Source organism: Lygodium microphyllum, chromosome 25 (genome assembly GCF_053477565.2).
Source record: "Lygodium microphyllum isolate KBCC chromosome 25, Lygodium_microphyllum_v1.1.10, whole genome shotgun sequence".
Classification (NCBI taxonomy): domain Eukaryota; kingdom Viridiplantae; phylum Streptophyta; class Polypodiopsida; order Schizaeales; family Lygodiaceae; genus Lygodium; species Lygodium microphyllum.
The window spans coordinates 5,773,005-5,785,478 of record NC_141159.1 but is presented as its reverse complement, the minus strand read 5'-3'; the positions used below and the strand labels follow the sequence as shown (position 1 = coordinate 5,785,478).

The 12,474-nt window shown below is 45.5% G+C and overlaps 1 protein-coding gene across 6 annotated transcripts in view; it reads left to right on the top strand.

Annotated features, from left to right (window-relative positions):
• Positions 1-12,474, top strand: part of LOC148013868 (uncharacterized) — a 273,317-nt gene that overhangs the window by 187,938 nt on the left and 72,905 nt on the right. For 5 of the 6 annotated variants that reach the window (XR_015688595.1, XM_087666324.1, XM_087666323.1 and 2 more), the window contains exons 12-14: positions 10,482-10,614; positions 10,699-10,960; positions 11,205-11,274. Coding sequence is in view for 5 of the 6 variants with exons in the window: in XM_087666324.1 (XP_087522450.1) it covers positions 10,482-10,614; positions 10,699-10,960; positions 11,205-11,274 (465 nt within the window). In the remaining variant the exon portion in view is untranslated. The remainder of the gene's footprint in view (positions 1-10,481; positions 10,615-10,698; positions 10,961-11,204; positions 11,275-12,474) is intronic. The other variant, XM_087666321.1, reaches the window with a different exon arrangement.

Genomic DNA, 12,474 nt, shown 5'->3' with positions numbered 1-12,474 from the left:
GCGTCATTTGACAGATTGCTCTCTAATGTGCAGCGGGTTTCTCGGCAGTATGGGATCTATCATGCCTCTCTTTGTCGGCGCCGTCGACAGGCAGCGGAGGACCTGCTGGTTTTGGTTCGCTCTCTGCTGGTGGACACTCCGGATGATGCATTTCTACTTGCACTAGCCATGTGGGTGGCCGATCTTATTAAAGAATTCCAGTTAAAATCGTATCAGCAGGCCAAATTGCAACATCTGACAGAGACTTTGCAAGATAGTGCATGTCAGACCCATAAGTTCTTTCGAGCTCTCCATTCCTCTCCTGCTCGCGAGAATATGACCAGACTCGAGGATGCAGAGGGCCACCTTATCCTGGATCCACAGTCTATTGTGCATATGTGCATGAATTATTTCCGTGACCTTCTCGGTTCCGCTTCTCCACCTTCAGCCCAAATCACTCAGGCCCGTTCGGTTTTTTATGACCTGGTCCGCAATCAGCTTCCGCAGGACATCCAAGCTACTATGGAGTCAGATATTGGTGAGGCAGAGGTTATGGATGTCTTGTTACACTTGCCCAAAGATAAAAGTCCGGGCTGGGATGGTCTCACCAATGAGTTCTTTGAAGCTTTCGCTACTCAACTGGCCAAACCATTGCAGGCTTTATTCCAGCAGGTGTGGGAAACGGGGATTATGCCTCCCTCATGGAAACAAGGACTTATTAAACTACTTCCAAAAGTGCCTTCGCCATCTAAGTTGACACAGTGGCGCCCAATTTCTTTGATGGGTTCAATGTACAAAATCTTTTCCAAAGTAATGGCAAATCGGCTCCATAAGCATCTCCCTGCCCTTGTGCACCCTCTCCAGTATGGTTTCATTAAGGGCCGAAATATTCTGCACAATGTTTTGAATGCCCAATTGGCCATTGATTATGCCAGGCATTCTAATTAGGAGGTAGTACTGGTTCAATTGGACCTGGAAAAGGCTTTTGACTATCTGGATTGGTCTTTCGTTGCTGAACTTATGTCTGCTATGGGCTTTGGTGCTTGGATGTCGCGTCTAATCTACACCATTAGTGCTGCGGCGTCTTCGCGAGTCATGCTGAACGGAGGTGTTATTGAGCCATTTGTCCTTGCCCGTTCCGTCAGACAGGGGTGCCCTTTGAGCCCTCTATTCTTTGCCCTGGCGACACATCCAGTTCTTTCCATGTTATCTCATATGGCCGCCTCCTCTCAGTTGGCTGGACTGTCGCTTCCTACACGACAGCACTTCATTAGCCAATCTCTGGCGGATGACACCTTTATGATTTTGCGTGCGGACAAGGATAACCTTCGAAAAGCATTGGATTTTTGGGGTCTCTTTGGTCAGGCGTCAAACCTTTGTATCAATGCGCTCAAATCAGGCATTCTAAGCTGCACGGAGTCAAATTTAGAGTCCTTGGACTGGCAGGGTCTGGTTGTTCCTCGTGGCTCCATTGTCAGACATCTTGGATACCCTTTGGGTGTTGATGTTCCCCCAAAGCAGCTTCTACAGTGGATCTCTCAGAAAATGGTGACTAAGTTTATGTATTGGAAGTCTCAGGCCTGGCCCTTCCATGTTCACCTCAAAGTAGCCCAGATCATTATGTTGCCAATGCTCACCTATTTCTTGCCATTGTTGCCCTGGACTACTACGACTCTGAATGCTCTTACTCAGTCTATTCGCTTCATGCTATGGAAGGAGGACTCATTGCATGCAGGTATTTCCTGGATCTCGTGGTCGCATGCGTGCACCCCCAAACGCATGGGTGGCGGAGCTATTTTAGATGCCCAAACTCACATGCAGGCACTTCGTTGGTCTCTTTTCCGCGCCATGTGTTCGGATCATCATCCATGGGTCGATATAGCCCGTTATTTCCTTGAGGCCCATGGGCTTCTGCATGTTAATACCCAAATCCGGAGTTCTTGGTGGCATGTTCTTAATGCTGATTCGCGGTTCTCCACTTCTTCTTCATCGCTGCTTACTCATTTGGTATGTTTCTGGAAACAAGTCCTTCAAAAGGCTCAGTGGCATCCAACGGAGGATCGCTTGGCTACCAACTCTTTTCAATTGGAATTACTGGCAGTCTCGCGTTTACTTTCGTGGGAAGGTAAACATGAGCTTAGACCACAATTCAACAGGATGGCACGTTTGGGCTTGTCTTCGGTTGCGGATGCCACCCTTGCCAGTCGCAATGTGCTTATATTGTTTCGTACAGCTAGGAGGCTTTTCAGGATCCCTCGTGGATATAGGCCTTTATGGGAACAGCTTTTGACGGCGCTCCGGAGCAGACAACCCTTTCCTGCCCTTGCTTCGGATTGTCCCTGGTAGGATTGGGACCTACAAGGCCGGCTGAATTTGAGTAAAGCTTCTGCTAACCAAGTGTATCATCTTCTGATTACAGATCATCAATGGCTAGTTCCTAAAGCGAATGCTTTATGGGGATTGCGTAAATCCCGGTCGTGGTGGAGGGCAACTGTGATAGAGGGCTGGTTGAACAAGACACCCTTTAAATATAAAGTCTTTCTTTGGCGAGTGATGATTGGGGGTCTTCCGCTTGCTTCGGCTGTTTCCAAGTGACGAATCTCCAATGGCTTCTGTTTCTTTTGCACGACTACTATGGAATCCGCCCGCCACCGATTTATTTCTTGCCCCGTCGCTAAGAAAGTCTGGTTATTTTTGTCAGCCCTTTGGCAAGGGGTGGTTGGTATCACCCTGCGTCCCTTTCATTGGGTTTTTGGCCAGCCCAAATACCCTACTCCCGCATAGCCCCATATGAAGCTCATGTATCACTTTCTTCGATACTGGGGCTGTTGGCATAACTGGACCATCCGGAATGCTTTTCTGTTTGACTCTGCCTACAATGTTCAGCGGCATATTGTGAGGCTTAAGGGCCTCTTGTATTGGCAATTAGCTCTTCTCCATCGTTCTGATTTGCTCTCTACGAAGGACCTCCGTCCTTGGCATATGGCAATTTCCTCCGCATCCTTGCCATGACATTGTAACTTGTAGTACTTAGAACCTTTTCACATGATGGCTTGGATTGTCGTCATGTATCTTGTAATCCAGTAATCTTGTATTTTTTTCGTAATTAATACAATTACCTTTTACGAAAAAGAAAAAAGAGAGACTGCTAATCAGGTATATCATCTTCTGATTAAAGATCATCAATTGCTGGGTGTTAAAGCTAATACTGTATGGGGATTGCGGAAATCTCAGTCATGGTGGAAGGCAACTGTGATGGAGGGCTCGTTGAATAAGACACCTTTCAAATGTAAGGTCTTTCTTTGGCGGGTGATGATTGGTGGTCTTCCTCTTGCCTCGGCCCTTTCCAAGCGTCGAATCTCGAATGGCAATTGTTTCTTCTGTACCACTATTGTGGAATCGGCCCGACATCGATTTATTTCTTGCTCGCTCGCCAAGAAGATCTGGTCGCTCTTGTCACAGGTTTGGCGTGCAGTGGTGGGGTCCTCTCTAACCCCTTTCAATTGGGTTTTCGTGCGGCCAAAATACCCCACACCGCCACAGTTGCATATGAAGATCTTATTCCACTTTTTCAGATACTGGGGATGTTGGCACAATTGGACCATTCGGAATGCCTTTCTTCTTGATTCGGCCTCTAATGTACCGAGACACATTGCGCGGCTGAAAGGTCTCTTGCTTTGGCAGATAGATCTCATTCGGTACTCGGACTTGCTCCCCTGGGAGGACTTGCTTCCCTGGCATATGGCAATTTCCTCCGGGTCTTTGCCATGACTTGTGTAACTTTTTTGTGGCTTAGTACTGGGATTTTACACACATTGGCTTAGAGCCCTCGTGTATCTTGTAATCATGTAAACTTGTACATTTTTTCCGTAATTAATACAATTACCTTTTACAAAAAAAAAAGAGAGGGAGAGACTGCGCCTGCACTATCCTGCCCCGTTTCTGTAGGTTGCCACACAGCGACAGAGAGAGCGTGAGCGAGCAAGGGAAAGAGGCGTCGTGTTCCCTGCCTGTGGACGTGCCTTCCCTGCCCAGCGGGCGTTTGTTCCTGTTCGCGCGCTGCCTGAGCCCCTTCGTCAGTCTAGTGCAGGGTCTGTTTTGCCTGAGAGAGAGAGGGAGAGAGAGAGGCCTGCGTCGTTTTTGCCTCCCGTGAGCTCCTGGCTCGGCATTTGACAGGCACAAGTAGTGCTACAACATGGCTGGTCTGGATATGGCTTTTATAGAACAAACGGTGGCAGCTCTTGGTCCGGATTCTGATACAGAGGAACCAGAGGATATGGTTCCTTGCACAGAGGAGATGCCCCCTGGTCCTGACTTCCAGCTTGCAGGCAAACGCACCAAGCATACTTCGGAAGAGACAATGGATCATCAAGAACGTTCGTATGCTCAGGTTGTCTCTGATTCGGTGGATTCTTTGGATGTTGACTGGGAGCATTTGCTGGAGTTTGCCAACACTCTGCTTGGCGATTACATTCAACATAATCATGAAGCGTTTTCTGACTCTGGAAGTGAAGATGTTTTGGGAGCCATTGTGGACCCGAAAAATGTCTTGCGCTCATTTTCAGTGTTTTATGAACGTGCTGTTATACTCTTCTTCATTGGTAGGATCCCAGTGCTTTCCCGTATTCGCCAGTGGCTGCACAGTCTGCTACAAGGAGAGTGTGTTGAAGAGATTTTTGTTGGGCCCCGAGGCTTTTATGAGGTGCTGTTAAAATTTGAGAAGCATTGTGCCGATCTCCTGTTTAAATTTCCATTGTTCTTTGATCGCCGTTTGGTCCATGTTGTGCCATGGCGCCCAATGGCAGATTTTTAGCGCTTGCTTCAACGTGAATGCCCGGTGTGGGTTGAAGTGGAAAATTGTACGGCTGTCTATTGGCCACTATTAAAGGATGCCATGGCCATGGTGGGCACTGTTTTGGCCCCCCCGAGCCTCAGGGCCATGAATCGTAACCGTTTGTGTATGTTATGGGACACTGCTAGGAACATGCCTGCTTGGTTACGTCTTATTTGCTCTGTCATGCATCCTTTGCACTTTTGTTTGAAATGGGGTAACTTTGCAAGGCATTGCTTTTCGTGTGGAAAATTGGGGCATTTTATGGCCGAATGCCCAGAGAAGCAATAAGCTTCAGATGCTGAGCATGTTGTGCTGCCCATGGAAGAAATGGTGCTTGATGCTCCGTCTCGCAGGATGCGACCTAGCGACCTAAAGTTTTGGATAAAGGTAAACAACATGTTTCGGGTTTGGATTCCCAGGCAATGGCTGGGTAGATGTACGTGCTAAGTTTTCTCATCTTTGAAAGCTATGAATAAAAGTTTAAAATATCTCAAAGAGGTAGAAAAAGTAGCTGCTAAAGACTCAAGTGAAGAGTGAAGTGACAATGATACTGTTGAGCTGCGAAAGTGTTGAGAGAGAGAGACAAAGGGTTGGAGCAATAGAGAGGAGTCATGTGCTCTCATCTCATCTCTTTCAGTATCCCATAACACATAGAATTGAAGTGAATACAATACTCTAAGGTCTACATACCATTCACACACAGCCTAAAGTCATTGACTTATTTAATGTCCCACACTTGCTGATACAACTGGACACATCTAAGATTTGATGTTGGCGTGGCAGATCCTGTGCCTACTGCTTCACAAGTCATGCTGGCGTGGCGGACCCATTGCACCTTTTAAGCAATTTCTGGATAGACTCCTTTTGCGTTTCAACTCGTCTTATTTGAAGCATTCAATCTTTCAGGGCTATATGCAGCAATTGATTGATAGATTCTTATTAGACTTCTCCTCTGAGGGCAATGCTTCGTTTGAACGATTGCTCTCTAATGTGCGGCAGGTTGCTCGGCAGTATGGGATCCATCTTGCCTCTCTTTGTTGGCGGCGTCGACAAGCAGCGGAGGACTTACTGGCTTTGGTTCGTTCTCTGCTGGTGGACACTCCAGATGATGTATTTCTGCTGCCACTGGCGATGCATTTGGTTGATCTTATTAAAGAGTTTCAGTTGAAATCTTATCAGCAGGCCAAATTGCAAAATTTGACTGAGAATTTGCAAGATAGTGCTTGTCAGACTCATAAGTTCTTTCAAGCTCTACATGCATCTTCTGCTTGAGAAAATATGACTAGACTCTAGGATCCAGTAGGTCAAATGGTCATTGATCGTCAGACTATTGTGAATATGTGCATGAATTATTTTCTTGACCTTCTTGGTTCTTCTCCTTCACTTTCTGACCAAGTTACTCATACACGTTCAGTTTTCTATGATTTGGTCCGCAATCAGGTTCCACATGACATGCAAACTGCTTTGGAGACAGATATTTGTGAGGCGGAGGTTATGGATGTTTTGTTACATCTACCCAAGGATAAAAGTCCCGGTTGGGATGGTCTCACCAATGAATTCTTTGAGGTTTTTGCTAGTCAACTGGTGAAACCATTGACGATTATGTTTGAGCAGGTTTGGAAAACGGGGTTCATGCCTTCCTCATGGAAAGACAGTCTTATCAAACTGCTTCCAAAAGTTTGTTCACCGTCAATGTTGAAACATTGGAGACCAATTTCTTTGATGGGTTTGATGTATAAAATCTTTTCCAAAGTGATGGCGAATCGGCTCCACAAGCATCTTCTGGCCATTGTGCATCCTCTTCAATATGGTTTCATAAAGGGCCGAAACATTTTGCATAATATCTTAAATGTGCAAATGGCTATTGACTATGCAAGGCACTCTAATCAGGAAGTGGTATTGATTCAATTGGACCTTGAAAAGGCTTTTGATTATTTAGAATGGACTTTCATTGCAGAACTTATGTATACATTTGGCTTTGGTACTGGAATGTCCCGCTTGATCTACACCATTAGTGCTGCGGCTTCTTCGCGAGTTATGCTAAATGGCGGTGTTACCTAGCCATTTGTCCTTGCACGCTCTGTGAGATAGGGTTGCCCTTTGAGTCCTCTCTTCTTTGCCCTTGCGACTCATCCGGTTCTTTTGATGTTATCTTCTATGGCAGCTTCGACTCAGTTGGCTGGATTGTTGCTTCCTTTTGGACAGCACTTCATTAGTCAATCTTTGGCTGATGACAACTTTATGATTTTGCGTGTGGACAAGGATAATCTTCGCAAAGCATTAGATGTTTGGACGCTCTTTGGTCAGGTGTCTGGTCTTCATATCAATGCTTTCAAATCAGCCATTCTCAGTTGCACGGAGTCAGATTTATAGTCATTGGGCTGGCAAGGACTGGTTGTTCCCCAGGGTTCCATTGTTAGGCATCTTGGGTACCCTTTAGGTGTTGATGTTCGGACAAAGCAACTACTAGAGTGGATTTCACAGAAACTGGCAGCCAAGTTTCTGTATTGGAAGTCGCAGGCTTGGCCCTTCCATGTTCGCCTCAAAGTGGGTTAGACAATTATGTTGCCAATGCTCACATATTTCTTGCCATTGCTGCCTCGGACTACTACTACATTGAATACTCTCACTTAGTACATTCGTTTCATGTTATGGAAGGAGGACTCCTTGCATGCAGACATTTCATGGATTTCTTGGTCGCATGCATGTACCCCCAAACGCATGGGTGGTGGGGCTATTTTGGATGCCAAAACTCATATGCTGGCTCTTCGTTAGTCTCTTTTTCGTGCCATGTGCTTGGGTCATTACTTGTGGGTCGTTTTAGCCCGTTATTTTCTTGAGGATCACGGGCTTGTGCATGGTAATACCCAAATTCGGAGCTCCTGGTGGCATGTTCTTAATGCAGACTCTCGGTTTTCTAGTCCTTCCTCATCCTTGCTCGCTCATTTGGTATGCTCCTAGAAATTGGTCCTCTAGAAGGCTCGGTGGCATCCAGCGGAGGCCCGCTTACATACTAACTCTTTTCAACTGGAATTGTTGGCAGCCTCGCGATTGCTTTTTTGGGAAGGCAAACATGAGCTCAGACCAAAATTTAACCGCATGGAACGTTTGGGCTTGAATTTAGTTGTAGATGCCACCCTTGCCAGTCGCAATGTGTTGATATCGTTTCGTACAGCCAGGAGGCTTTTCAGAATCCCTCGTGGATATCGTGATTTATGGGAACAGCTTTTGCTAGTGCTCCAGAGCAGACAACCGTTTCCTGCCCTTCCTTTGGATCATCCTTGGCAGGACTGGGACCTTGCAGGTCGCTTGAATTTGGAAAAGGCCTCAGCTAACCAGGTGTATCATCTTCTGATTAAAGATCATCAATGCTGATTGGTTACTAAAGCCAATACTGTATGGGGATTGCGTAAATCTTAGTCATGGTGGAAGGCAACTGTGATGGAGGGCTGGTTGAACAAGACACCTTGCAAATGCAAGGTCTTTCTTTGGAGGGTGATGATTGGTGGTCTTCCTCTTGCTTCCGCCCTTTCCTACCGTCGAATCTCTAACGGCAATTGTTTCTTTTGTACCACCAGTGTGGAATCGGCCCATCATCGATTTATTTCTTGCCCTCTCGCTAAGAATATCTGGTCACTCTTGTCAGTGGTTTTGCGAGCGATGGTTGGTTTTTCCCTAAGCCCTTTTGATTGGGCTTTTGTACGGCCCAAATGCCCCACACCGGCACAGTCGGATATGAAGATCTTGTTTCACTTTCTTAGATACTGGGGCTGTTGGCTCAATTGGACCACTCGGAATGCCTTTCTTTTTGATTCAGCCTCTAATGTTCCGGCACATATTGCGAAAGAGAGAGAGAGAGAGAGAGAGAGACTAGCGACTATGTCATCGACTCTGCGCAGCCGCTGACCCTGTCGGTACGTGCCGTTGCTGCGCCCGTCAGTACCTGTCGTTGACACGCCTGTCGCAGGTACCGCCGCTTGCGCCCGTTAATCTTCTCCCATCGTCTGTCCCTGCGCTCGCCTTCGTCCACGCCTCGCGCCTGCTCGCTGGACGGCTGCTGCGACTTCGTCTTCCCGCCTTCGTTGACGTCTGGCGTCTGCCCTGCCTGTCAAACGTTGCCCTCCTTGACGTCTGCCCTGCCTGACGGTTGCCCTGCCTGACGACTGCCCCGTCTGCCCTGCCTGACGTCTGCCTCGATATACGTCTGCCCCGCCTGACGTCCGCCCTGCCTGACGTCTTCTCCGCCTGTGGTAGACTGCTCTGCGTCAGCGTGCAGGGCTGACGCAGCCACGTTTAAGCCTCACTTGTGTTTCACCCGTTACTTGGCGCCCCGGTTCATCTGCGCGTGTCTGTCCGGTTCTCCGTTGCAGTCCTATTGCTGCAGCCGGGTGGTGCACTGATTTTGCAGGTATGCGGGACTTGCAGGGCGAGCAAGAGAGAGCCAGCGAGAGATTTTGAGGTCAAATTTACTGCAGCTATATTTGGGCTTGGAGATGAATATCTACAGGATTTCATTAGATTGATCCATCCATTGTTAAAGGGAAGTTGAAGCAGCCACTTCTCTTCAACCACCTACTTAGGAGAGAGAGGTTACACCATTGGAGAAAGGACATGGTTATCTAGGGGGAGGTTCTCTTTGTAGATACCTTCTACAGTGGGGGAGTAATTTGCCTTCCTTGAGGTAGCAGTTTAGTCACATAGAGAGAGGGTTTGTGGCATCAAAGGCATATATGAAGAGGCTTTGTGGCACTAGAGACATGGTGGAGAGTATTAGGGAGGTGATGTTTCTAGAGTGGAGGATTGAAACAAACACTTCTCAATTATGGATTGGGCTCTTCACCAGAGTGGACATCCTTCTTGTAGTGGTGGCTAGTAGTGGAGAGAGTATTGCTTTCTTAGTCAAGAGTGTCTATTGTAACACCTGGGATGGTTGCACGGGTTACAGACAAAGGAAGAGATTGTAGATGAGGACATGTAGGCGAGTCATGCTTATCTCACTTTGGGTCAGATATTCAGCAAGATAGCCATGCAAGATCTTTGAAAGGTAGTGTGGACTCGTTGGTAGTGCCATAGGTGGGAGCTCATTGCTAGCATCATTGCACGGTATATTTGGATAGCCATATGTAGCCATGCCATAGATCTACTGGACACATCCAGTGCAGAGATTGCATGGTATATTTGGATAGCCATATGTAGCCATGCCATAGATCTACTGGACACATCCAGTGCAGAGACTCCCCTATTCCTTGACGGAGATGGGAGAGAATATAGTGGCTTGGCATTGCAGACCCCTTGATTGGATTGACATTTTTTTGTTCTGAAAGTCCCTTACAAGGTTTATTTTGTGTTATACATCGGGACACTTTCTCAAGGAGGTTCATTAGAAATTTCTTCTCTTTGAAAAAAAAGGTAAACTTTAGGATAAAGCACATTCTATTTCTTTTTTCCTAGTAAAACGCCTTACCTTTGTAGAAATATCAGGCCTAGCAACATGCATTCTTAGAAATTAAAGTTTTGCCAAAGTTTTTTTGCTTGCATTAAAACGATGCCATAGTTAGATATTTTGTTTCAAAAAACATAGAAAGCATTGATTCATTCATGGCAATGGCTAGTCTCTTATTCACTCTTCTATTTTGTCCAAAGATACTGACATTATCGAATTGACTAGGATTTGAATGTTGAAAGGAAGTTAAGAGATGTATCCACCCAAACTTCAGAGTCTGAGGTAGCAAGGCAATTTATTGAAATTTCTGCGGTACGTGGATCCCAATTTTCAGAAAACCTTATGAAAGAGGAACAGTGTAAGTTCGATCTCAAATTTAATTCAATATTTATGTTACATGAGGGCAAATATTTTGCAAGCATGAGCTGACCAGCTTTATTAGTGTTTGCAGATACACATGACTCGACTGTTGAAAATTCAGTTCTGACATTGTCACAAATGGATCCGTCCTTAGATGAAATTTTGTCCCCAGAACCGTTGTCTGAGGTTCTATTGAAAGAGATGGAGCCCATGCTAATGCTCATAGACCGGTACCATTTGGATTGCATCTTTAGTAGACATTGGCAATTGCGTGACAAAGGCTTGGTACATTTAGGAAAACGGTTGGACTCTCCAGGAAGTACTGAGCCCCTTTCAACATTCAGGTGGGTATGAAGACTTTAAGTAGAATTTTAAAACTATTGTTTGAGCCCTTTAAATTCTTAGGTACATTCAAGACATGCAATCTCACATGTAAGACTGAGGTTTTAAAGCTTATTAATGTCATCTTTAGTCTCAAGTCCAAATCTTGAAGTTTTACCCCTAAGGCTTTGTCAATTATTTAAAAAGAGAGAGAACTTTAGTTTGTCATGTACTTTTGCTAATGATGATAGTGCTTGAAGCTTTCAGGGTGATAGTGAAAGTATTGGTTCGTGCTTTAAATGACAAGGTGTCAAATGTGTTCCAAACCTCGCTTCAGGTAGGTACATTCCTCTTTTTCTTTTGGTGGGAAAGTATGCTAGTCCTCTAAATGCTCTCAGCTGTTCTTCCCACTTTTCCCAAAAAATTCCATAGCATTGTGTCGCTCTTCTTCTATCAACTACTTTAATTCTGTCTGAAACTCGAGTGCTTAGGAAGGATATTAACTGCTTCTCTATATCTAATTCTGAAAGTGGCTTTGATGCAATGATTAATACCTTCCTGCTTTTTCTTAGATCTCCCAAAATGACACCAATAAACTCCTGTTAGGAATGTCCTAGTAAGCGAGAAAGAAGCTTTTGTCTAGCCCATCCCCCCCTAAACCCTTGCCCTTAGTCAAAGTGGCAAGGATAATAGGACTTTCGCATTTAATCTCTATGAAAGGATTGCAAAGAAACTTCCATACTCTCTATGACAACTTTGGTTGTGCTATGCTAACTATTCTCTCTGGTCTCCTTATATCTTTGTTGCTGGCTCACAATGCCCAAGAAAGATGAATATTTAATCCATGGCTATCTCTTCTACCCTTTGGTGACGAATGATGTTGCCATCCTTCCTATGCCATCTAACACCCTCTCTAAAGTGTCTGGGTCTCTGCATTGCAAAGAAAATACCAAGTAACTTGTCTTTGGATTGAGTGCAGTAGGAAACTCTAGCATGGAACTTGTGTTCTAATATTGTTTCGCTCATTGCTTCAATCTCATATTTCAAGTGCCTCCTCCGAGTCATATATTTTCATCCGTCATCATAAGATGGCATCTCTCCTTCTCTTTGAGACTAGCCTTCCTCCTTGGATAGGGTGGTAAGTAACCTGATTAAGCGGTAATTACAATAAGCATAAAATTCACGTAAATGAAAAATGCACACTTTACCACTTTAATCTTGGACATTGGACACCATGTTGGCCCCTGAATTGGCGCCCCTTATGATATTTTTTAAACCTATATTGCAAATTGAAGGAGTACAACTGAGATCCTCTAATCTCCTCTACTAATCCAAGTGCCTCTTGCTCTCAAAACTGACTGGCAAGCTTCCAAACCAATATGCCCCTTGGTTTGCTTCGGGATTGGCCTTCACCTTGCTCCTTGAAAGACAAATCCAACCCCAAATCTGATATTGACTGGCTGACCTCTTGAACTCCTTGAAATTCTTCAATTTCAGTTGCTAGAATTCAAGTACTAGCTCTCAATTTTGAGGACGC